This window comes from Chrysochloris asiatica, unplaced genomic scaffold (genome assembly GCF_000296735.1).
Source record: "Chrysochloris asiatica unplaced genomic scaffold, ChrAsi1.0 scaffold00150, whole genome shotgun sequence".
NCBI lineage: Eukaryota > Metazoa > Chordata > Mammalia > Afrosoricida > Chrysochloridae > Chrysochloris > Chrysochloris asiatica.
In genome coordinates, this window is record NW_006408668.1 from 4,360,333 (window position 1) to 4,383,676 (window position 23,344).

At 43.2% G+C, this 23,344-nt stretch overlaps 1 protein-coding gene across 1 annotated transcript in view; it reads right to left on the bottom strand.

Moving 5' to 3' along the window:
* The window catches only part of NPAS2 (neuronal PAS domain protein 2), a 126,523-nt gene that overhangs the window by 42,494 nt on the left and 60,685 nt on the right, over positions 1–23,344 (bottom strand). Inside the window, exons 5-6 of the mRNA XM_006870770.1 lie at positions 14,289–14,409; positions 13,185–13,295 (exon numbers count right to left, since the gene is read on the bottom strand). Of these exons, the coding sequence (XP_006870832.1) occupies positions 13,185–13,295; positions 14,289–14,409 (232 nt within the window). The remainder of the gene's footprint in view (positions 1–13,184; positions 13,296–14,288; positions 14,410–23,344) is intronic.

Here is a 23,344-nt window from a genome sequence, read left to right on the forward strand (position 1 = left end):
GTTTACCCTGCATTTACATAAATGCACTGCCTTCTAAAATTCCTATCTAATCTTTCTAGTTGCTGTTGTCAATTTGAGGAGCCTTGGTGGCACAGTGGGTTAAGTGTTGCTCTGCTAGTCATAAGGTATGCGGTTCAAATCCACTGGCCGCTTTTCAGGAGAAAGATGAAGCTGTCTGCTTTTGTAAGGAACTTACAATCTCAGAAACCCTAAGTAACATGTCAATTCTGTCATATAGCGTCACTGTGAGTCAGAGTTCCCTCTACGGCAGTGGATTTGGGCTGTGAATTGATTCCATATAGATAGAGATATTAAAGGACCACAGTGTTTAAGGCAGGAATTGACTTTTTTAACAAGCCCCTCAAGTTTACTAAGGCACAGCCAGGGTTGAAAATTTGCATTACCTTTTATCTTTTCTTTCTTTCTTTTAAAAGTAGTTAATTATATTCTATACATTTCTGAGGTTGCGGATTTAAACACAGCTCGGTTTCCGGATTTAACCAAGAACATACAAGGGAGCTTCAAAATGTTTGTGAGAAAATGCCATTATCTTTTCATTCCATTTTCCCACGAACTTTTTGAAGACCTCTCATATTGTTGTTGTTAAGTGCCATCAAGTCAGTTCTGACTCATAGCTACATTGTATAGGATTTCCGAGAAGTGGCTGGTGAGTTTGAACAGGTGATCTTGCAGTTTAAGCTGACCTTAAGGTCAAATGCTTATCTTACAGCGCCACACCAGGACTTCATTATCAAATGAAATCTGCAATATTTTCTTTGGATTCTAGCTTTCCAACAACAACATTTTATCTTATATATTGCAGTGCAGCCAGAGTGCTCCTTGGAGGCCAGGATGGCCAAACTTTGTCTCTCATACTTCGGACATATTGTCAGGAGGGACCAGTCGCTGGAGAAGGATATTATGTCTGGTAAGGTGGAGGGTCAGAGAAAAAGAGGAAGACCCCTGACAAGACCGATTGGTCAAGTAGCAACATCAATGGACTCAAGCGTGGCAACAGTAGTGAAGTTGGCCCAGGATCAGACAGTATTTCATTCGGCTGTGCATAAGGTCGCTATGAGTTGGTACCGACTCGATGGCACCTAACAACAACAACAACAAATGATTCTATAAGGAGCCCTAGTGGCATAGTGGTTTAAGCACAGGGCTGCTTACCAAAAGATTGCTGGTTCAAATCCACCAGCCGCTGTGTGGGAGAAAGATGAGGCTGTCTTCTCTGGTAAAGTTTTACAATGTCAGAAACCGTATACAAGGTCACTCTGAGTCAGAATCGAGACAATGCAGTGGGTTTGTTTTTTGTTTGAAATGATTCTATAATGTGGTGATATGTTCACTAACATAAATAAATTCATTTTACCTAACATATTCTTTGAATTCATTCATATAAACACTAATAAATGTTTCCAAACATGACTAGCAAGCGGGTTAAAAAAAAAAAAAAAAAAGCAGTCCAGAGCAAGTACACATCTGTTATTAATTGGGTTAGACCATTACAGATTCATTTACAGGGTAAGCCAAGAAACTTAGCAAGGGAGAGGAAAACAACTCCACACAGGGATGGGTCTGCAGATGTGAACATCTGTGTAATTAAAAAAAAAAAAAGAAAGACATTCAAAAAATCCCAGATGTGAAATATCCTCTATGCTGGGATCTAAGAGATATTACCAGCCAGATAATGACCTAATAAAAATTCTCCCCACTCTTTTAGAATAACAAGAACTTACAAGCAAACTTCTGAGGGTTTCCTAGGAATTTAAGAAAAAACCTCCTTATTTTACCACTAAACGATCTGCTTTGTTTGAATCCTTTCCACTCCTCCATTCATGCCTTCTGACAGCAAGCACCATCCTCCTTGATGTAGAGTGAGGAGGAGAGGCGGACAGAAACCTAGTGTGAAATTAGGAAACGCCTCCCCAAAGACTCTCTGCCCCTTGCTGCTTTTTCAAATGGGCAGATACTTGGACGATGGAAGTCAGGTAGATGTTTTGCAGAATGTTCTGTTGGAAGCCTTATACAGGGTCGCTTGAGTGGGAACTAACTCAATGGCACTTTAACAACAACAGAGCAACAAATGTTGGCCTGGAGTCCCCAGGTGGTAGAGTTAAGCACCTTGACTACTAACTGAAAGACTCTTGGTTCGAATCTACCCAGGAGTACCTCAGGAGACAGGTCTAGTGATCTGTTTCCAAAAGGTCAGGGCTATATAGACCCCAGGGAGCTCAGTTTTGTTCTGCAAATGTGGGCCCCCCAGGAGTCTAAACAGACTTGAAACTAACCGGTGTGGTTTTGCTTTTCAATGTTGTCTCGGCTGCCTTCTCAGCATAGTTTTGTCAGTCTTTTCTTCCAGTTCTTTTATACTTTCCAAGGCTTTAAAGATGAAAACGCACACCCACACTAGACGTTTCATTACTGCTTGTAGCCTGCACTTGCTAAGCTAGATATTGTGCAGATGGCCCAGAAATGAGCAACCACGCTTCTCAACAAGCGTCCTCCCCAAAAAGCAGCCGAGGACTTCATGGAGGGGGATAATAAATCAAGAATGAAAGTTTTAACAGAGGCCAAGGGAGACATCTTGGGGGAAAAACCAGGGGTGGGAGTAGGGGAAGAGAACTTTGATATTTTAAACATTTTGCAAATTACGGTTGAAATGAGTTTTCCTCGCAGCGTGAGCCTTCTTGCATATTCTAGAGTCGACACAGAAGCAAGCTGCTCCCTGGGACTTCACTGTCATATTTAGCACTTAGGCTAACTTGTCTGGCAATCCTTATCTGGAGGTATTTTAAAAACATTAATTAAGGATTTAATTAGTTGTTTCAATTTAAGTAATAGAAAAAAATATATCTAATTACAGCTGGCTTCCAGAGTCTCTTGGAAGGATTAATCACCTCAAGCAGTAGCAGCCTGTGCAGCTTTCAAAGGTCTCCTTTTCTGGGCCACTCCAGCACCTACACATGTACACAGGCTCATGATCTAACAGTAGTTCTGCCCTGCTACTTAGCCCGGTGGTGCTGTCGGTTAGGCCCTACACCACTAGCTGCAAGACCAGTGGTTCAAGCCCACATGAAAAGTTCATCTTGGAAGTCCTAGAAAGGGTCGCCATGTGTTGGAATCGACTTGATAGCAGTGCGTTAAGAGTCAACTTACTCAGAGCTGATCTTACTATTGCTAAAAGCTAAGCAGGCTTCTCCATGGCTGGAACTGAGTCTTGTTCTATATCTCCACCTCTGAACAGGTGTCTTACACACAGCAGGTGCTCAACATACATTTATTGAATGAATGTCTCATGAAATGACTTTCCATTTTACATCCAAATCACTAAGAGCTCCTTTGGGAAAAGATCTTCTGTCTGATCTTTGCCATGACAACCTGAATGCTGCAACATGGCTTTCTGTCTGCAGCCCCATCTAGTATTGCTGGTAGCTGGTTAACTCTGCCGGCATGGCTCTCGGCCCCATGCCTCTCACAGGCTAGTTCACTGCTTTACGGATGCATTAAACCTGGTCAGAAGGGGACCTGGGGCAAGAAGATGGCTGCAAACCAACATACAGCAATCACCACTCTACGAGAAACAGCTGACGTGTTTGCGGCCTGACTCCTGCTTGAAGAAATGCAGACTACAGCTTGTGCTTGGTCTTTATACTGAAATGGCCAACAACCATCAAGTCCACTCCTTGCTTCTGAACATTTTTATCATCATCACTAACTTCAGAGACCTTATATATTCTGTCTTGGGTTGGCAAAAAAAAAAAAAGCAAGAAAGTCCCTAGGTAGGTCCTCCAAAGAATAATCATCACCGATATTTGTTTCTGGGAGTGGTACTTGGTTGTTAGCTCCAAAGTCGGTAGCTCGAACCCACCCAGAGGTAGGTGCCACCAAAGAAACGCCTGGTAGTGTACTTCCAAAAGGTCAGCACTATTGACAATACTATGGAGCACAGTTGTACTCTGACACACATGAGGTCGCTATGAGTCAGTATTAAACTTGATGGCAACTGCTAAGGTCTGCCTCATTTGGAATCTGAGGTTGGCTGCAATGTCTGTCTGATGACATAGGTAAGCAACCCAATAGACCACGACAAGGAGGTGAGGAGGACTGTAGGTGCAAGGAGATTGTGGCCTTGGTTTGAAAGGGATAGGAAAGGGCAGAGATGGTGATGGTGCATAAAAGACGAGAAAGATGTTCTTTGTTCCACTCAGTATTGATTCTGCCATCATACTTCAACAATTACGTATTCTGATCAGAGCCTGCTTATGATAAATTAGTTGCAACAGCTGTAGGAAAATGCATCAACAATCCACAAGGAGAGTGACAAACAGCATTCTCAGTGCTCCTGAGAACAAACAGACAAAGCCCACCAGGGTCTGGGGGAGATGTGAAAATAATGAATGACTGGTTTGCTAGAGGAAGGAAAAAACCCTTAAACTTCCTAAGTCCCACTTGTGATACCCAGCTTAAATGTTCGGAATGTAGAGACTGAAGTCATTTCCTCAACCTTCATGAGAAATCATCTCTCACTAAATTTCAGACTTTTGTTTTTCCTTTTTACAACATGCTTTTCTGATTTTGTCCCAGTAAAATAATCCAGCTCATTCTGTGGTCGAGGGTCCTGCCTAACTGCTCAGGTATGTTTAGCACTGGGCTGAACAATGTCACAGAAGTTGAGAATCACACAAGGAAGCTGGGAGTGTGCAAATTTGTGGGATTGAAAAGAAAAAAAAATGGTGAAACAACATGCTATTTAAATATTTTTTCCCCTTGGCATTCAGTAATTAAAATGAGTATTTTTAATGGCCAGAAGACTGTAATGGTGCTGACAAGATATCCACCAGATGGTTGGTGGGAACAAGGCCAAATTATTTGCTTTCTTGGGAAAATGAGCTTCATGTTGTCTCGTTTCTGTCCTTCAAGTGAATATCTTGTTCACATTTTATCAATATCAGCAGACAACTTGTACAGAAGTTCCTCTGGCCACAGAAGATAGGGTTGATGGCATGTGTGGTCCATTCCTCATTGCTCCATTTTCTACAGACTCTGGAGATACTTCTGTAGAATGCTATCCTTTGGTAACAATTTGTTCTTAGAGATTTTAACTCCCCTGCAATGTAATCTGGTGGTGATGACCACTGCTGGGGAAGGGGACATGATGTCCTTTCGCCCCAGTGCAGGGTACACTTGCTTCCTACATTCAGGACCCTGTTGAAGCTGTTCTTCCTGTGCCAAATGCAGACTTCCATCCCAAAAGAGGTCTGCTGTGACTGTCTTTGTTCCCTTAAACTGAGACATATCAATACATTCAGCTCAAGCAGGAAAAGGGGGGGAAAAAAATCTAAACCCGTAAAATGAGGCAACCTACAGAAATCCCACAGAACATACGGAATCTAGTGTTGTAAACCGAAAAGCCCCTACTTCTGCCAGTACTTCAAATCTGGCAGTATGGTTGGAGGCGAGTAGGTAAAATGAGGGCAGGGAAACTTTTATACTCTGGTGTGTGGTTTCTGGGAAGCCTAGAATGGAATGTTTGCTGAGGGTGACCTATTTGGAACCATACCAGCGACTTTTGAAACACTGCTTTCTGGATTTCAGTCAGAAATACATTTAAATCCAAGTCTGGGGGGAGCAAGAGAACTAAAAGAAAGGATTCCTTCTTTCCAGCATTAAGTTATCTCGAGGAGCCGGCGTCTGCTTATTAGGACCCCTCAAATCAAGGCCGATTCTTCAAACCTTTAAAAATCATCCAGCCAGTTACTCTCCAATAAAATCGGGGTGAAGTGGCTGGTACAGGTGGCTGCAGTGGAGTTGCTTATGATCCCGTGAGCAAGGTAAGCACGGACCCACTTGTGCTTACTTACTAACCTGTAGTCAATAATTTCACATTTTTTCACCACATCAAAGCTTCTGTTTCTAGGGATGGCTGGCATCTGGCTCTCTCCCAACCCCACAGAATCAAAGCCTCTTTTCAAGAAGAACAAAGTACCCAGTAAGCAAAGTAAGCATGGGCTTACCTGTGCTTACTAATTTATAGCAAGCAATTTCACCTAAGTTTGTTGTTCACTACAGATTAGTCAGTAAACAGAAGTAAGCCCGTGTTTACCTTGCTTACTGAGTAATCCCTGCCAGGACTTGAACTCATGGGACTTCACGTAGGCTACATGGGCTCCTCTATTTAAGTTGTTGTTTGTTATTACGTGCCGTCGAGTCGGTTCCGACTCATAGCGACCCTGTATAGATCTGCCGACACTTTGATCGAGTGCTTATCCTACAGGGATCACACCAGGAGTCTAAGTAAAGAAATTAAAAAGATACGTTAATGTATTTATTTAAAAGCATCTCTTTTCACCCTTAATATTTGCTAGTTATTGTTGTTGTTAAGTGCCTTTGGGTCGATTCCGACCCATACCAACCCTGTATAGGGTTTCCAAGGAGTAGGTGGTGAGCCTGAACTACCAACCTTGCAGAGTTCAATGGAGCTGCAGTCTGGCGCATTAACCTACAGCGCCACACCAGGACTCCAATATTTGCTTGTGGGCAAATAAATATCAAAACCAAACCATTGCTGTCCCGTGGATTCTGACTCACGACGACCCCTTGTGTCTCAGAGTAGAACTGCACTACACACAGGTTTTAAGACTATGGCCTTCTGGATATAGGTTTCCAGGGCTTTCTTCCAAGGTGCCTTGGAGGATCTGGAATCACCAAGTTTTGGGTTGGCAGTTAAGTGCCTAACCATTTGTACCACCAAGGAGGTCCAGTTAACCATAGTCTTAAGAAATTTCCTTTCAGCTCTATTCTGGAAGTAGTCAATGTACACAGAAGAGGCAGACCTGGTGGTTCATGTTTGCTCCGACGAGGTCAGAGCACTAGGAGAGGACAAGATATCTCAGCTCAGATTCCACTAGGAAGCTTTACTCGGCCTGGGCTACATGCTGTCCTGAAGTGCAACACTTCAGAGAAAGACTATTGACCTGTTTCCTGACACATATTTATTAAAACTCTAGGTTAAAACTATGAAGTACCATTTTCACTCCTCTCCCCCTAGAACATTTGTGGTCAATGTGCAGTTCTAACAAATGACCAAGATGTGCAGAGAGTGAAGCAGAGGAAAATTCCATTTTGCTCCAGTGTTTGGACAACAGTTGCTGTGTTTACACAGCCAAAGTGATCAGGGTGCTGGGGTGAAGAGGTGGCATCATGAGATAGTGAATTTGGAACTGTTCAGTTCAGAGAGTTTAAATCTCGTTAACAAGGGCAAAGGTGTTTCTGTTACCCCTCGCCTCGCAGATTCCTATGACGGGAGTTTCAAAAAGATCTTGGGAAAATTGGATTAAAAGACAGTGGGATTTTTTTGTAGCTCCCTCATATTAACTAGAATATGCTACGGGTTAGCAAAGTCGGGTGAATGCTTGGCAGTTATCTGGGATAGCAGACAGGCAGATGGGATCTGCATTTACACTATTTAAGGGTCACCAAGAATCTTCTCTGGCTCAGTCTCACCTTCCTTTCCCTGCCCTGGAGCCTACGTTTCATTGTGGACCCTGTGGGTTAAGGCCTGAGAATTTCTATAAATGTCATTTTCAAGCAGCCCAGATCTTTTGCCAAATCAACTGGTCAGATGAGTTATAGGAAAGAGTGTGTCAGACATAGTCCGGACTGGGTGCCTTTTGAGTGAGGGGTCTTGGTAAGGATATCTGACCCCCAAGCACCCTGGAGGACCACAGGGGGCCAAGGTGGAGAGAGGCAAAGATGAGGATTAGATGGAGACTGCCAAAGATAAACTCTTCAAACAGTTTTGGAGCCCACCCTAACTTGTGGTGATCCCATGTTTACACTATACTATACTGGCTGTGTTAACCAGTGTAACAGTATACTAGAGCTCTATGGGGTTTTCTTTCCAGGTCAGTCGAGCACATTAACCTCCCAGGAACTCTTTACCCAGAGTGCACCAATGTGTAGTTAATCTTCATTTGGATTCAGGGTCAAAAAGTGTCAGTAACCCTCTTGGAAGCTGTCACTATATCCCTGGAGTATTCTTTGAGGTTAGTCAAGTAAAGTTCTGTTACTAGCTCCCAGGGAAGAACATTATTTCTTTAGGAGTAGGAAGTTTTGGTCTGAGACCTGGCTCAGTTTCCAACCAGCTGTGTGCCCCAGGCCAAAATTTCCAAAATTTAAATCCACATACTTTTACTGGGTGCTTATTGTGTGCCAGGAACAGACTGTGCTGGGCCCACAAAGGGGTAGGGTCCTTTCCAAATTCTTACTGATAGACTTGGGAGTCTAATATCTTCAGTTGAAACAGCAATAACAAATACAAAGGGGCTTCAACAAGTTCATGGAAAAATGGAATTCAAAGAGAGAAGAATTTCTCTATGACCTTTTTGAAGCTCCCTCATGTCTCCTTCATAGACATCATATAAGAACATGACAGATAATAAATGAAACCACCCTTTACAAACATTAGGAATTATCATTGTCAGAGAGCAAAGTAGGGTTTCCTACCTAGTTCTTTAGAGTTGTAAACAGGTATTCTACTAAAATAAAGTAATGTTCACGGTCATTTTTCTTCTGCCATTTCCATGCTACTTTTAAAATCGGTGTCACGCCTGAGGGTTCGAGAAGGTGCATGGGATGGCTGCAGGGCATTCAGGTATAAGGTATGCACAGCATGCACCAACAGAAGGTCAGGTGGTAAGTGTTGGCCTATATGATAGACCTCCAAGTTTAGTTTCTACAGAGATTTATGAAAAGCAATCAGACATCGTGGATGAGGGTGTGGGTTAGGAGTCACAGACCCTGGGTATGAATCTGGGCTCCCAATTCTTACCCATGGACTTCAGACTTAACCCTTTCATGCACCAACTTCCTCCACTGGAATACTGTTGTTGTTAAGTGCCACTGAGTTGGTTCTGACTCATAGCAACCCTGTAAAGGGTTTCTGAGGTTTGGCTGGTGAGTTTGAACCACCGACCTTGTGGTTCATAGCGACTTTAGGTTACGCGTTTATCCTTTAGCGTCACACCAGGACTCCACTGTAATGTTGTTATTGTTAAGTGCTGTTTAGTCGATTCCAACTCATAGTGCCCCTGTGTAGGGTTTCCAAGGAACAGCTGGTGGGTTTGACCTGCCGATCTTGTGATTCACAATTCAGTGCTGATTAGAATGATGCTAATAGTCACTCCTTGGAAACCCTATACAGGGTCACTATGGGTCAGAACCGACTTGACGGTACTTAACAACAACAATAGTAAGTACTATCTCATGAGATTGTTGTAATGATTGAATGACATCAATCAATGCCTGGCATTTTGTAAATACTCAGTGAGATATTTTTATTACCCCAACTGCTTAACGTTTATTGAAAAGTAAACATCTGAATCCAATTTGAATTATTTCTTATATTAAACCATATTTTATAGGTCAAAATCGGTCAAATTTTAGTGATTTCATATAGTCTAGTCTTAAGAAGTTCACTGATCCTAGATTTTCTTTCTTTTTTAAATTCACATTTAGGTTATGGTTCATATGTTCCATTTGTACATCTGGGGTCTTTTGTCTAAAGAAAAGGACCTATGGTGGCACTGTAGGTTAGGCATTGGACTGTTTGGTAGTTCAACCCACCAGTTACTCTGTAGAGAAAGAGGAGGCTTTGTATAGGCCTCGGAAACCCTATACAGGGTCTCTATGAGTCGGAATTAACTCGATGACAGATTTGCTTTTGTCTACAGTTGGTTTGTATAGCAGACTCTGGAAAGGACTCTGCACTCTTGCTTTAAAAATTTCCACTTTCAAGGCTACATGTTTACAGCAGTAACAGTTTCTTAAAAAAAAAAAAAAATCACACATAATTTCCACACATTCTTTCAGGCAAACAAACACTGTCTCAACTTGAAGAGAAAAGAAAGCTTTGTTAGCTTTAAAAAAAAACACCACCAAGAAAACCCAGGTATTCAAAATCAAGTCTGGCTGTTTCCTTGAAACCTTCTAAAATGTGTTAAGTGACAGGAAACTTCAAAGTGAGATTCAGCAGCGTCTTAATGAGATTTCTGGATTTGCAAATTTCACAAAGGATACAACTCTGCTCAGCAGCCAATCACAGGCCAGTTTCCTTTAGTTAAGTGTGCCTACTGCTGACATGTGGACAGACAGGAACAAAAAACCAGCTGTCATCTAGTCGATTTTGACTTGTGGCAACCCCATGTGTGTCAGAGTAGATCTGTGCTCTGCAAGGGTTTCCAATGGCTGTAGATCACCATTGTTTCTTTCGAGGTGCCTCTGGGTGAGTTGGAACTACCAACCTTTCGGTGCCCACTTTAGGTATGCTGTTATCTCAGCACACCATTTAAGTCAATTCTAAACCACTGCTAATATTAACCCAGGAGTCCCCGGGTGGCACAAATGCTACTAGTGTGGTGTTGTAGGATAAGCACTGGACTTATCCATCACGGTTCCTCATAAACCCTATACAGGGTCGCTATGAGTCATAACCAACTGGACGGCACTTAGCAACAAACACGACAGGCCCAGTGGTCTGCTTCTGAAATGTTACAACCTACTGCCGTTGAGTTGGTTCCTACTCATAGCAACCCTGTACAGGGTTTCTGAAGCGGTAAATCTTTGTGGGAGCAGAAAGCCTCATTTTTCTCTGTGCAGAGGCTGGTGGGTTCGAATCGCCAACCGTGTAGTTTGCAGTCCCATGCTTACCCTACAGATTCACTCTGTGTCAGGGCTGCCATGAAAATTCCTGTGGATGGTGTTCTGGGTTATAGCAGGGCAATGTTTCTCAAAGGCCTTGGCTTTTTACATCAGGATTCGTGTCCTTTCCAAATCACACATTCCCAGGTTCCACTCAAAGATCTCTTAAACTAGAATCTAAAGGGCCAGGCCTGAGAATCTGCATTTTTAACCAGCAACCTCATTCAGTAAACTAGGGGATGGCATCCTGTTGGGTTTCCTACGGATTCCTGGTGGTGCAAATGCCTAGCACACTTGTCTGCTAACTCAAAGGCTGGAGGTTCAAGTCCATCCAGAGATGCTTCAGATAAAACAGGCCTAGAGATTTAAAAAAATTAGCTACTGAAGACACTATGGGGCATAATTCCACTTTGCCACACATGGGGGTTGCCATGAGTTGGAATTAACTTGATAGTAATTGGTTTGGGTTTTCTTCCAGGGGCCTCTTAGTTTCTTTTTAAATGTTTTATTGTGAATTATGTGATAGTTTACACGGGAAAACATTAGTTTTACATTCATCCTATCATATATCATTTCATTGCCATGGTTACAATCCCCTCCATGCATCATCAATCAACCAAAGAGTATACCCTACAAGCCTGCCCCCAGGTCCTCAGCACACAGCCCCTCCCCCTCTCTGTGTCTAAAGTCCCCAACTGCTCCATCTCTCCATGTAATCATCTCTGTCTCCATCTCTGGCATCACTGCTTCTCTGGGTAGAGTCCTGCTCTCCGCTCTTCTCCCTTCATGGTCCCAGGGACCTCCACTCCTAGACTGCAAAGTCAAGCACTCCCCTCCTTGCTACAAAACATCTATCTTTACATTTCCAACCCTCACAATTAGTCCTTATAACAATTATTCACTATTGTATTACAAGAGACCTATCCACATTTCCTTTCATCAGCCCCACTGTTTCTTTAAGTGGATATCCCAACAAACTGCCATTTACCTTTCTTTGTGGTTCATTAAACATTAGTCTCATGAAACTTGGACAAACCTTCATGAGTTGGACTTGGCATGGCTGGGTTTTAGTTTCATCTTGCTTTGTCAGGCTAAGGGGTCTACCTCCTACCACTTTCAACCCCTCAAGCATCCTGAGCCCTCAGGTTAAGTCCCACAAGCACCTCCACATCAGCCTCTGAGTCCACTGTCCAGGTATCAGCCCTGAACACTGGACCTGAAAATCATTCTGGTGGGATCATGCTGGCTAGCATCAAGCTGGAGCCTTCTAAACAAGCCATATATATTTTTATGCAAGTAACATACAAAAGGCTGACGGAAAAAATCCTGGTTCATATCAGAGCTTCAGAACTCTGGGCCTGAGTTTGGCTGGTTCTAGTGGAAACTCAGGGATTCATTTGACTGGACAGTTAACCCAACAGTGGGTCTAGAGTTAAACAACAGTAACAAAAGACACAAAATTAGCACCACCTCGGTCTCCTCTCTCCAGTCTGTCTTCCACCACCCCATCCCCCACTTTCTACAGCTCATCTTTCCCTTTGGCGTCTTTTTCCCTCCTCTCTTTTCCACCATCCCCGGTCAACATGATCACCTGTTTTTTTCCCATCTTTGACATTTGGAGAAAACTAGCTCTTTCCAGTGTTATTTGTTTTGCGTTTTGAGGAGCGAAGCAAACAGAAACCAGGTTTTTCTGCATCGGGCCACAGAAGGGAGATGTGTGCTGAGTGTCTGTTTCTGAATTCCTGGCATGAACCCCACAGTCCCATTTTAGATAGGTCAAAAGTACAAGCGAATTTTTAAGACTAGTTTAGAGTTGATGTCTCTATAGGCAGATCTTGAATAATTAGTTAGCTACACAATTTAAAAAACAACAACAAAAGACTTCATTGTTTGGATTACTCTGTTCAGTAAGAATTCATATAGTGTAGATTGCTGGCTAATGGCAAAAAAAAAAAAAAAAAAAGCCACTTTACTGGGCAGGCAGGGCCCTAGCAAGCAGAAGCTTACGTTCCAGTCCATATCTATGGGTGCGTGTGAAAGGCAGGGCTGTGGAAAGGAGAGGCTAGAAATATAGAAACCCAGGCTGCGGGTCTTCCTAGAACAATGAAGACCCGTTTAGCTGAGTGGGTGGGTTGAGCCTGTTCTTGATTAACTGTAAGTTGTTTCTCACAAATACAGAATTATTTCATCAGCCTGAAAATAAACAAATGAATGATGTGTGTTTCAATGGGGCTCCTCCAGCATGCATAAACAGGTGTGGGAGTGCTTTCTTCGAGAAGGGGAGAAGGGGAGAGAACATTTACGAGCACAAAAACTCCTCTTGGGAACACGAAAATCCAAATGCAAACAGGAAAAAACCCCCACATATTTACATATTCGCCCTCTTCTTGTTACCCCAGGGCTGCTTATGCCCCCATGTGCACGTTTGTATGAGAAAAGACCGCCCCCCCCCAAGCAATTATATGACAATTAAAGCTTACCATTGTAAGAGCGAAAATTTCCTACAAATTTTATGTATTCGTAAGTTGGAAAATCCTTTGGGTTCAGACTGCCTCTGAGAAGATGGCAATAAAATTCTAAATCGTTGTCAGCTGGACCATTAAGAGAAAAAAGAGAGAAAGGGGAGACGTAAGTGTGACACAGACTGCAGACTAAACAAGCGGCATGATGGGAAGTTCTCACGGGGGATTTAGTCTGCCCTTGGCCAGGAGATCGCGCTCGACGGTTCTGACTTTTGGATCTGGTTTTGAACCTCTAGAGTCTTCTTTCTATAATTCATAAGCATCTTGCAATCCATTTTTGGACCCAATTAGTCTTCATCTACCCACAGATGTCTCTGATTGGTTGTGTCAGCACTGATTAGTTCTGGCTGTTTTCATATGGTATATTAAAATAAAGCTATTCATATAGAGCTTCTTGCTTTAATTTAATCTTTTTGCTTTGCTATGAAGTAAAAGCAGATGTACGACAGGGCAAATTACACATGGAAAAGAGACTGAGGTTTGAACAAGTGCAAGGCATCTCTGCTCCCTCTTGCATGCTTCACCGAATGACACACGGTTCATTAAAGCACCAAGGCCAGTCTTCTATCGCAGCTGCCAAACATTTTTAACCAAACTTAGAAAGTACATAAAATATGCATAGAAATTCCATAAATAACCAGAGGACAGACTTAGAAGAGCAGTATTTGGATGTCTGACCTAGTTACTCAGTTTTCAGTTGGTTAGTTAGTTGGCATTATCTAAATTGAGCACTATTTGTCTTACAAGATCAACAGACTGTTCATTGATTTTTGCACTGTTACAAAGAGACCCTCTATTGTTAAAAAAGGAAATCTCTTGCCATGCACGCAAAAGGACTTATTCTTGAATGCAACGCTTTCAAGTTTTCATCATAGAAAGTTATATTTCTTACATATCCCAAACTCCAGTTTTTAGCTTTAAACTGAAAATATACCCCTAAGAATGTTGTAAGCGTTGTGAGTCACATGGAAAATTATTCTTAATTCTTAATTCATTCTAACCCCTTTTTAAAAGTAAAATTCTTCTCTTTATATTTGGTAAAACCAGTAAAATTAAACTTACATTTTAAATATTCTGGGGAGGAGGAATCTGTCACAAGCATATGGGAAGAAAGCATTTTATAAACTTCTGAATGTTCTTGTTCTGGAAGGAAATTTAACAAATTCTGATCCATGACATCTGACTGAAAAAGAAAAGAGCAAAGGTACACATTCACAAGGATCAAAAACACAAGCAATAATAATAATAAACCTGAACATTCATGAACATTTAGAATCTGTGTCCAAAATGAAAAGTTAAAATCTGATTTTCTGTGAACACTCTTAATACACTACTCTGTGATCTTTGGTGGTCTATGCGTCAAACACAGCCACCACCCATGTGTCTGTGGAGGCTCGTGTGTTGTTGACGCTGAATAGATTTTAGCAGAGCTTTTGGAATAAGATAGATTGGGAAGAAAGGCCTGGCAATTTACTACTAAAAATCAGCCATTGAAAACCCCACGGATCAAAATGGTTCAATCTGCAAGAGGCAGTGGGGTTGGTACAGAATTGGGTCAATCTTTCTTCTGTTGTGCCTGAGGTTGCCATGAGTTGGGGCACGCTGGAAGGTCACTAACAACAAATCTTGAAATGCAATCTCAAATGTTTTACTTGTTCAATGTATTATTATTGTTCATGGGCCCAAGAGAGAAGTAGGAATGAAGACAAACCCACAAAGAAAACAAGCCTCCTTGCTTAAGGGGAGTCCTGATGTGGCGATGGAGGATCAGCACTGAAGTTGGAACCACAAGGTTGGCAGTTCAAACCCACCAGCTACTCCTCGGAAACCCTACACAGGGTCTCTATGAGTCAGCAATGACTTGATGGCACTTAGCAACAACAACAACAACAACAACAACAACAACAGAAATCTGCTTGAGGAGTTGATCTGGCCACAACCCTTCCAACCACCAGCTGGGGCAGTGAGGGCAGCCACTCATTGGAAGAGTGGCTTCTTCCAATCCCTTTTCCAATCACTGAAAGTGCACTTTCCCCCTGAGATCCTGGGCCCAGTGTTTGTTCATTATGGGGTTCACTAGCTGTAACGCTGCTAAGCCTTTGAAATGTGACTATTGTAAATGAAGAACAGAATGTTTTATTTTATTTCATTTAACTAAAGTAGGAATAATGGAGGCAGGCAGGACACAGACATGTCTCTGTTTCTTCTTTAAAAAGAAACACACAACTCTCCCCTCCCCCCTCAAAACCAGTTACTGTTGTTTCAATTCTAACTCATGGTGACCCTGTGTGCTACAGTGTAGAACTGTTCCATAGGGTTTTCGTGTCTGTGGGATTCTAGAAGTGGATTACCAGCACCCCACCCCCACCCCGCGGTTTTTTTTCAGGTGCCTCTGGGTGAGTTTGAACCACCAACCTTTCAGTTAGTGGTCAAGGTCTTAACCATTTGTGTCACCCATGAACTCCCTATTTCTTCTTGGTCTCCTTCAATAAACTCATCCACTTTCCCATGGCTTCAAGCACTACACGTATACACCCTAAAATTTGTACATCCAGCCAGCTCTTTCTTGTGTATCCAACACTCAGCCTTCTAAATGCCACTCAGATGTCCCCTGGGAACAAAAAAAAAAAATTCACACTTGTCCCCAATGTCATCATTCTTCCTACCCACATCTTCTCCGCTTGTGCTCTCCAGCTACATAACTGGTACTGTTCTGACATTCAATTGCCTACACCAGGCTCCTAGATGGCATCCTTCACTCGTTCCCTTCCACCCTCACCTCCACATCCAAATAATTTCCAAGTGCTGCCAGTGTTTTCCTCCCTTAAATGCTCCCAGATCTATGCATTCATTTCTATGGCCCCTACCCTAGCCCAGTGGTGTTGGAGGAGAATACTAAAAGTGCCATGGGCTGCTAAAAGAACCAATAGATCCGTTTTAGAAGAAGTGCAGCCAGAGTGCTCCTTGGAAGCAAGGATGGCCAAACTTCATCTCTCATACTTTGGACATATTGTCAGGAGGGACCAGTCGCTGGAGAAGGATATCAAGTTTGGTAAGGTGGAGGGTCAGAGAAAAAGAGGAAGACCTCCAACGAGATTAATTGGCCAAGTGGCAACATCAATGGACTCAAGCGTTGCAATAGTAGTGAGGTTGGCCCAGGATCGGGCAGTATTTTGTTCTGCTGTGCATAAGGTCACTATGGGTCGGTTCTGACTCGATGGCACCTAACAACAACAACAACAACAACCCTAGCCCAGACCACCACCATCTCTTGCCTGGAGAAAGATGTCATCAAACTGGTCTTCTCACACTGATTTTGCTCCCTGTCTAATGTGTTCTTTCACCAGCAATCAGCAGGAACCTTAGGTCAGATAGAGTTACCTTGCTTCCAACTGCTCCTGGGATAAAGTCTAAACTTCTCAGCATACTTGGGAGGTTTCCTACTGGCCTCTCCTGCTCTCTAGCCAGTATGTCTCCAGCTTGCCTGTTCTCGGGTTTGTCAGGTTCTCTCTAACCCCTGGGCCTCTGCTCAGACTGTTCCCGCAGGCACATCCACTCTCTCCTTGGACAACTACCTCATCCACTCTCTCCTTGAGCACCTACCACATCCACTCTTTCCTTGGGCCAGCTAACTCGGCATCCTTGGGGTCCCCACTTTGAAGTCACCTCCTCTGAGAAAGTCGTCATGACAGCCCCTCATGTAGAGAGGCACCTTCATCTCTTGCTGTCACGGGCTTCTGTGCCCGTTCCTTGCACTTGTCACGCCACACCGTAGCTGTGGATGGTGAGGCCAGTGAGGGCCCCGTGGCCTGCCTGCTTTATTAGCATGTTCTCATTACAGGTAGAGCATCACAGCAGGGTGGGTGACAGCCCCGGAGATCTGGGTTTGGAAGCCGGCTCTGCCATTTACTAGCGTGCGCCTTCCCAGCTGTACCTTGTTGCTACTGTTGGTTGTTGGCTGCCTCTCAGTTGGCCCCTGACTCATGGGCACCCCATGCACAGTGGAGTGAAGTGCTGCCCAGCCCCAAGTAATCCTCATCAGTTGCTGTGGTTTGGATTACTATGGGACACAGGCTTTCCACTGGCTGATTTTCAGATTTCCAGGCCTTTCTTTCCAGTGCAGCTCGATCTGGAGGCTCTATTGAAACCTGGTCAGCATCAGAGTACCATGAAAACCTCAACTGACAGATGAAGACACTGAAGACACAGATTCTACTGCTGTTCCAACGCTGCACTCAGCTCAATTGTAAAACAAGGAAGTTGTGAGAATTCAATGGATTGTGTGCATTGTTGGTAAAATGGCACACAGGAAACGATACATATTAGGTATGATGAGCTACGTAAGAACTATTTACTAAATGACTACGAAGATGATTGCTTTGTGATTCTGGCTCATTTCTGCGTCAGCTGTGCACTTGGTGAGGACTACAACGTGAACTCCAGAGAACGGGCCAATGCCTACCTGTTCACCATTATACCCTTAAATCCACCTTCTCTTGTCAGGTGCTGTCTAGTTGATTCCGACGCAGAGTGAACTTACAATACAGAGTAGAATTGCCCCATAGTGTTTTCTAGGCAGTAATCTTTATGGGAGATTACCAGGCCTTTCTGCCACAGAGCTGCTGTGTTGGTTCAAACCACAGACATTTCCGTTAGCAGCCGAGCGCTTAACCACTGTGCCACCTAAACCCAAACCAAACTCACTGCCATCGAGTCAACTCCACCCATAGTGACCCTATATAAGGTTTCTGAGACTGCAAATCTTTAGGAGAGCTGACAGCCTCATTTATGTCTCGGAGCAGCTAGTGAGTTTGAACCCCCTAGCCTTGAGGTTAGCAATCCAGTGCTTATCCTACAGCACCACCATATAGTATACAAAAAGACCACACCCACTGCCATTGAGTCGATTATGATTCATAGTGACTGTGTAAGGTCGAGTAGAACTCTCCCTTAGGGGTTTCCAAGACTGTCTCATTATCCTCCCAAGAAGCAGCTGGTGGATGTGAACCATGGACTTTTCGGTTAGCAGCCTGATACTCAATCCACAGCAGTGCCCTTCGATAAAAATGCGGTGAAAGAAGAACGTGACAAATACTGTAAAGGGAGTAAAAATAAAAGGCCCAAGAACACTGAGTCTGGTGTGCTGACTCCCAGATTGTGGGGCAGGGAGAATGTCGAGGATTGAACTCTGCCTTCCCATCCCCCCCAAAATGTGTTGCAATCCTAACCCAATACCTGTAGATGGGATCCTGTTAGGAAATTGAGTTTTCTTTGTTATTATGTTCATTAGACGATTTCCTGGAACCACTACAGAAGCAGACGGGCACATCTTTTTCCCAAGGAGCAGCTGGTATGTTCGAATCACTAATTTTATGGCCAAGTAAAGTAGGGTGGGTTTTCAATTGAATAACATCTCAGTTATAAAAAGAGCAGAACAGAGATAGAGATATGCACACAAAGTCTGGGTGGGGGCTAAAGGGGGCACACAGATGCCATTTGAGGTTTGTCTATAAGCCAAGGAATCAAGGAATGTCCAGGAATGGACAGGAGACTGTCTGTGCATTTGCATGTTTAGCATCCAAAACTGAGAGAAACTAAATGGCTGTTCCTCAAAGTGGTATTTGTTACAGCAGGAATGGGAAATCAGGACAGTGAATGGTTCCTAGGGGGAGAAATGCCTGAGGAGGGGTCCTCACTGATGGGAGGGCAGGATGGTGTTGAGGGAGGGGTGAGGAGACACAAAGGGAGACAAGACAAGTCTGCCGCAGGAAGACTATCTAGATCAGAGAGCATCCCAAAGAAACTCTATACAAGGTCGCTATGAGTTAGAACCAACTCAACAGAACACAACATCTGTACTTACAGGGAAACCCTTGTTGCACTGTGGTAAAACTACAGCACTGTGAAACACAAAGTTGGCAGTTCAAATCCACTATCTAATCCACGTGAGAAAGATGAAGCCTCAGAAACCCTATACAGGGTGGCTATGAGTTGGAGTCCACTCCATGACAGTGAGTTAGGTTTTGAGTTTGAGTGCTTACTTACAGGAGAGTAAATTATACCTGCAATTGAACTGTCCTTTGAGGAAGCTGGGCTTTGTTTATTAAAACAGTAGTAATTATGGAGGCACCAGGAACGTGTTACCTGCAGCACAAATTTCACAACATTATCAAGACCACTTATCCAGCTAGGCAAAAAAATCTCTCTTCCAATGCACTGATAGGCCCTTAGCTGCTTTTCTTGAGAATCTGGACCATTTTCTGATTGTAGCGATGAATGCCTGTACTAAATTCCGAATTGTACAGTTTCCATGTTTCCCCTGGAGGACGATTATCAGAGAGTGCTACAGGATGTAGGAAGGCATTTTCCTCTCTCCCTTTCACCAGCAGCACCAATTCAATTCCACTCAGGAGAGGTGAGTTAGCCTACGAAAGGCGCATAGGGCTGCTGGCTGGCTGGATTGGGAGTGGGCTTCTGGACACTGAATCCCACAATGTCTGGAGCTGTCCTGGAGGTCTGGCTGGCCATCTGTACGAGATCTTAGAAGGAAGGAAAGGTGAAAAGTCCTGAAGAAGCCTCACTTTGAGAAGTCCAGCTCTCAGTCTCTAGAGAATGTTTTAATTCATTTTAGGCTCAAAATCAACCTGATGGACAACAGTAACACTTTCAGGAGATAATACAGAATCTGATTTCATGACCTAGGAGTTGTTAGGTGCTGTCCAGTTGGTTCAGATGCATAGAGACCCTGTAGAGGGTTTCAGAGGTGGGGAACATCTAGCCCACAGGCCGTGTAAGGTCCAAAAAGTCACTTGGTCTGGGCCTGCTAAGGCAACAGTTGTTTCACCTATCACATTGTTGCTGATGTTGTTGTTAAGTGCTGTGGAGCTGATTCCAACCCATAGAGACCCTCTATAGGGTCTCTGAGGAGCGGCTGGTGAGTTTGAACCATAGACCTTGCAGTTCAAATCAACCTTGCTGTCCAGGGCTTATCCTACAGTACCACACCAGGACTCAGACTCATTAGGGGTGAGTTGATTAAATAGCTGACTAAATATAGCAAGCTATTTTTTAAATTGATAATTTTGTAGGGTCTGCGAGTGATGTTATAAATATCCAAATGGCCCTTGACAGAAATAAGAGGTTCCCTATCCTGCTGAAAATCTTTACAGGAACAGAATGTCTCCTCTCTCTCCTGTGGAATGGCTGGTGGATTCGAACTGCTGACCTTGTGGTTAGCAGCCCAACCCATAACCCACTACACCACCAGGACCAGGAGTAGAAAAATATTATTCATATAAGATGTAATGTTATTCATATAAGATGTAAAAAGCATCACACCATAAAGAAAGAATCTCTCTGTGTTCACCAAAAGACCCCAAAGAGATGAAAAAGTAAATTCCAGAGTGAGAGAAGATATTTGCAACTTATTTATCTGACCAAGGACTAATATGCAGATCATGGCAAGAACTGCTATGAATCATTACAATAACAAAAATCCAGTAGGAAAATGACAAATCCAATGAATAGACACTGAACAAAGGAAATCAAAAAGGCCAATAAACTTATGAAAGACATTCAACCTCATTAGTAATTAGGAGATAAAATCCCAAGAGATAACTTCACACGTTTGATTGACAAAAACTAAGAAGTCTGAAGTCTGATGATACTATATTTTGATGAGATGGAACAACTGAATTCTCCACAATGCTTACATGGGTACAATCGCTGTGAAAATAGTGTTCTCTAGTAAAGGTGAAGAAGTACACACACCATTGTTGTTGCTGTTGTTAGGGGCCATTGAGTCAGTACCAACTCATAGTGACCCTATGTACAATAGAATGAAACATTGTCCAGTCCTGGACCAACCTCACAATTGTTGCCACACTTGAGCCCACTGATGCTGCCATGTTGCCAACCCATCTCTCTGGGGGACTTCCTCTTTTTCTCTTACCGTCCACCTTACCAAACATGATCTCCTTCTCCAGAGGCTGGTCCCTCCTGACAATATGTCCGAAGTATTAGAGACAAAGTTTGGCCATCCTGGTCTCCAAGGAGCACTCTAGAAGCACTTCTTCCAACACAGATCTGTTTGTTCTTTTGGCAGCCCATGGCACTTTCAATATTCTCCTCCAACACCATAACTCAAAAACATAAATTCCTCTACATTCTTCCTTATTCACTGTCCAGCTTTCATATGCATATGAGGTTATTGAAAATACCGTGGCTTGGGACAGGCAGACCTTAGTCCTCAAGCTGACATCTTTGCTCTCCAACACCTTACAAAGGTCTTGTGCAGCAGATTTGCATAATGCAATACGTCATCTGATCTCTTGACTGCTGCTTCCATGAGTGTTGATGGTTGATCCAAGAAGAATGAAGTCCTTGACAACTTCAATCTTTTCTTCCGTTGATGAGAATGTTGTTTATTGGAGAGGATTTTTGCTTTCTTTAAATTGAGATGTAATCCATACCGAAGGCTGTGCTCTTTGATCTTCATCAGTAAATATTTTAAGTCCTCTTCACTTTCAGCAAGCAAGGTTGTATCATCTATCTGCATATCGCAGGCTGTTAATAAGTCATCCTCCAATCCTGATGCCACGGTTTTCTTCATATAACAGCATACAGATTATTTGCTCAGCATACAGGTTGAATAAGTATGGTGAAAGAATACAACCCTATTGCACACCTTTCTTAATTTAAAACCATTCAGTGTTTCCATGTTCTGTTTAAATAACTGCCTCTTGGTCCAGGTACAGATTCCTCATGAGCACAATTAAGTGTTCCCGAACACTCATACTTTGCAATGAGTCATGATCCACGCAATCAAAAGCCTTTGCACAGTCAAACATCTTTCTGGTATTCTCTGCTCTCAGCCAAGATCCATCAGATATCAGCAATGATATTCCTCGTTCCACACTCTCTTCTGAATCCAGCTTGAACCTCTGGAAGCTCTCTGTCAATGTATGCTTGTAGCCGTATCTCTGTATTTAGTAACACTTTATTAGTATGGGGCATCAAAGATATTGTCAGATGATTTCTGCATTCCATTGGGCCACCTCTCTTTGGAATGGGCACAAACACGAATCTCTTCCAATCAGTCGGCCAGACAGTTGTCTTCCAAATTTCTTGGCAGAGATGAGTGAGTGAGGTCTCAGAAATTCTACATTTTATCTGTTCTCTAAGGGAGTACTGGTTTGGCGCAGTAGGATAAGCACTGGACTCCTAGCCATAAGGTTGGTAGGTCAAAGCCACCAGTTCCTTTTGGAAACCCTATACAGGGTCACTATGAGTCGGAACCGGCTCAACAGCACTCAGAAACAACAAGAAGAAGCAATGCTTACACACGATGCAGGAAACATGTGCAGATATTTGTAGAAGTACTTTTTACAAGCTCCAGACTGGAATGGATGTAGAAATTGTAGCCCATTCATACACAGAATCCTGTACAGCAATGAAATCGCACCAGTGACAGCTATACCAAACACTGTGAGGTAAATGCGCCTTACCAACAAAACGTTTAGCATAAGACAAAGTCACAAATGAGTATGCTTCATGATTCCACCTACATAAAACTAAAGAACAGTCAATGCTAAACTGTAAGGGGTTAGTGATGATTTCAATGTTGGTAAAACAATCAAGAAAAGCAAGGAAATGACCTTGAATGTCAGGAATTGGTTGACTGTAGAGGCAAGGTGTGGGTACAATAGGAAAGAAGCAGATGGCTTCTATGGCGCTGGTCCTGTTCTATTTCTTAACCTCAGTGGTGCCTGAGGAAATAATCCTTTCTGAATGTACACTGTTATTTGCTGCTGAGTCGGCCTTTACAATTAGCAATCCAGCATACCGTGGAACAATACCCTGCCTGGTCCTGCCACATCCTCACAATCTTCACCATGTTCCAGCCCACTGTTTCCGTCATTGTGTCAAACCATCTTGTTGAGGGTCTTCCTCTTTTTTTGCTGACCCTCCACTTTGCCAAGAATGACGTCCTTCTCCAGGGACTGATCTCTCTTGACAACGTGTCCAAAATACGAGAGATGAAGTCTCGCCATTCTTACGTCTAGCTGTATTTCTTCCAAAATAGATGTGTTTGTTCTTCTGAGAGTCCATGGTGTATT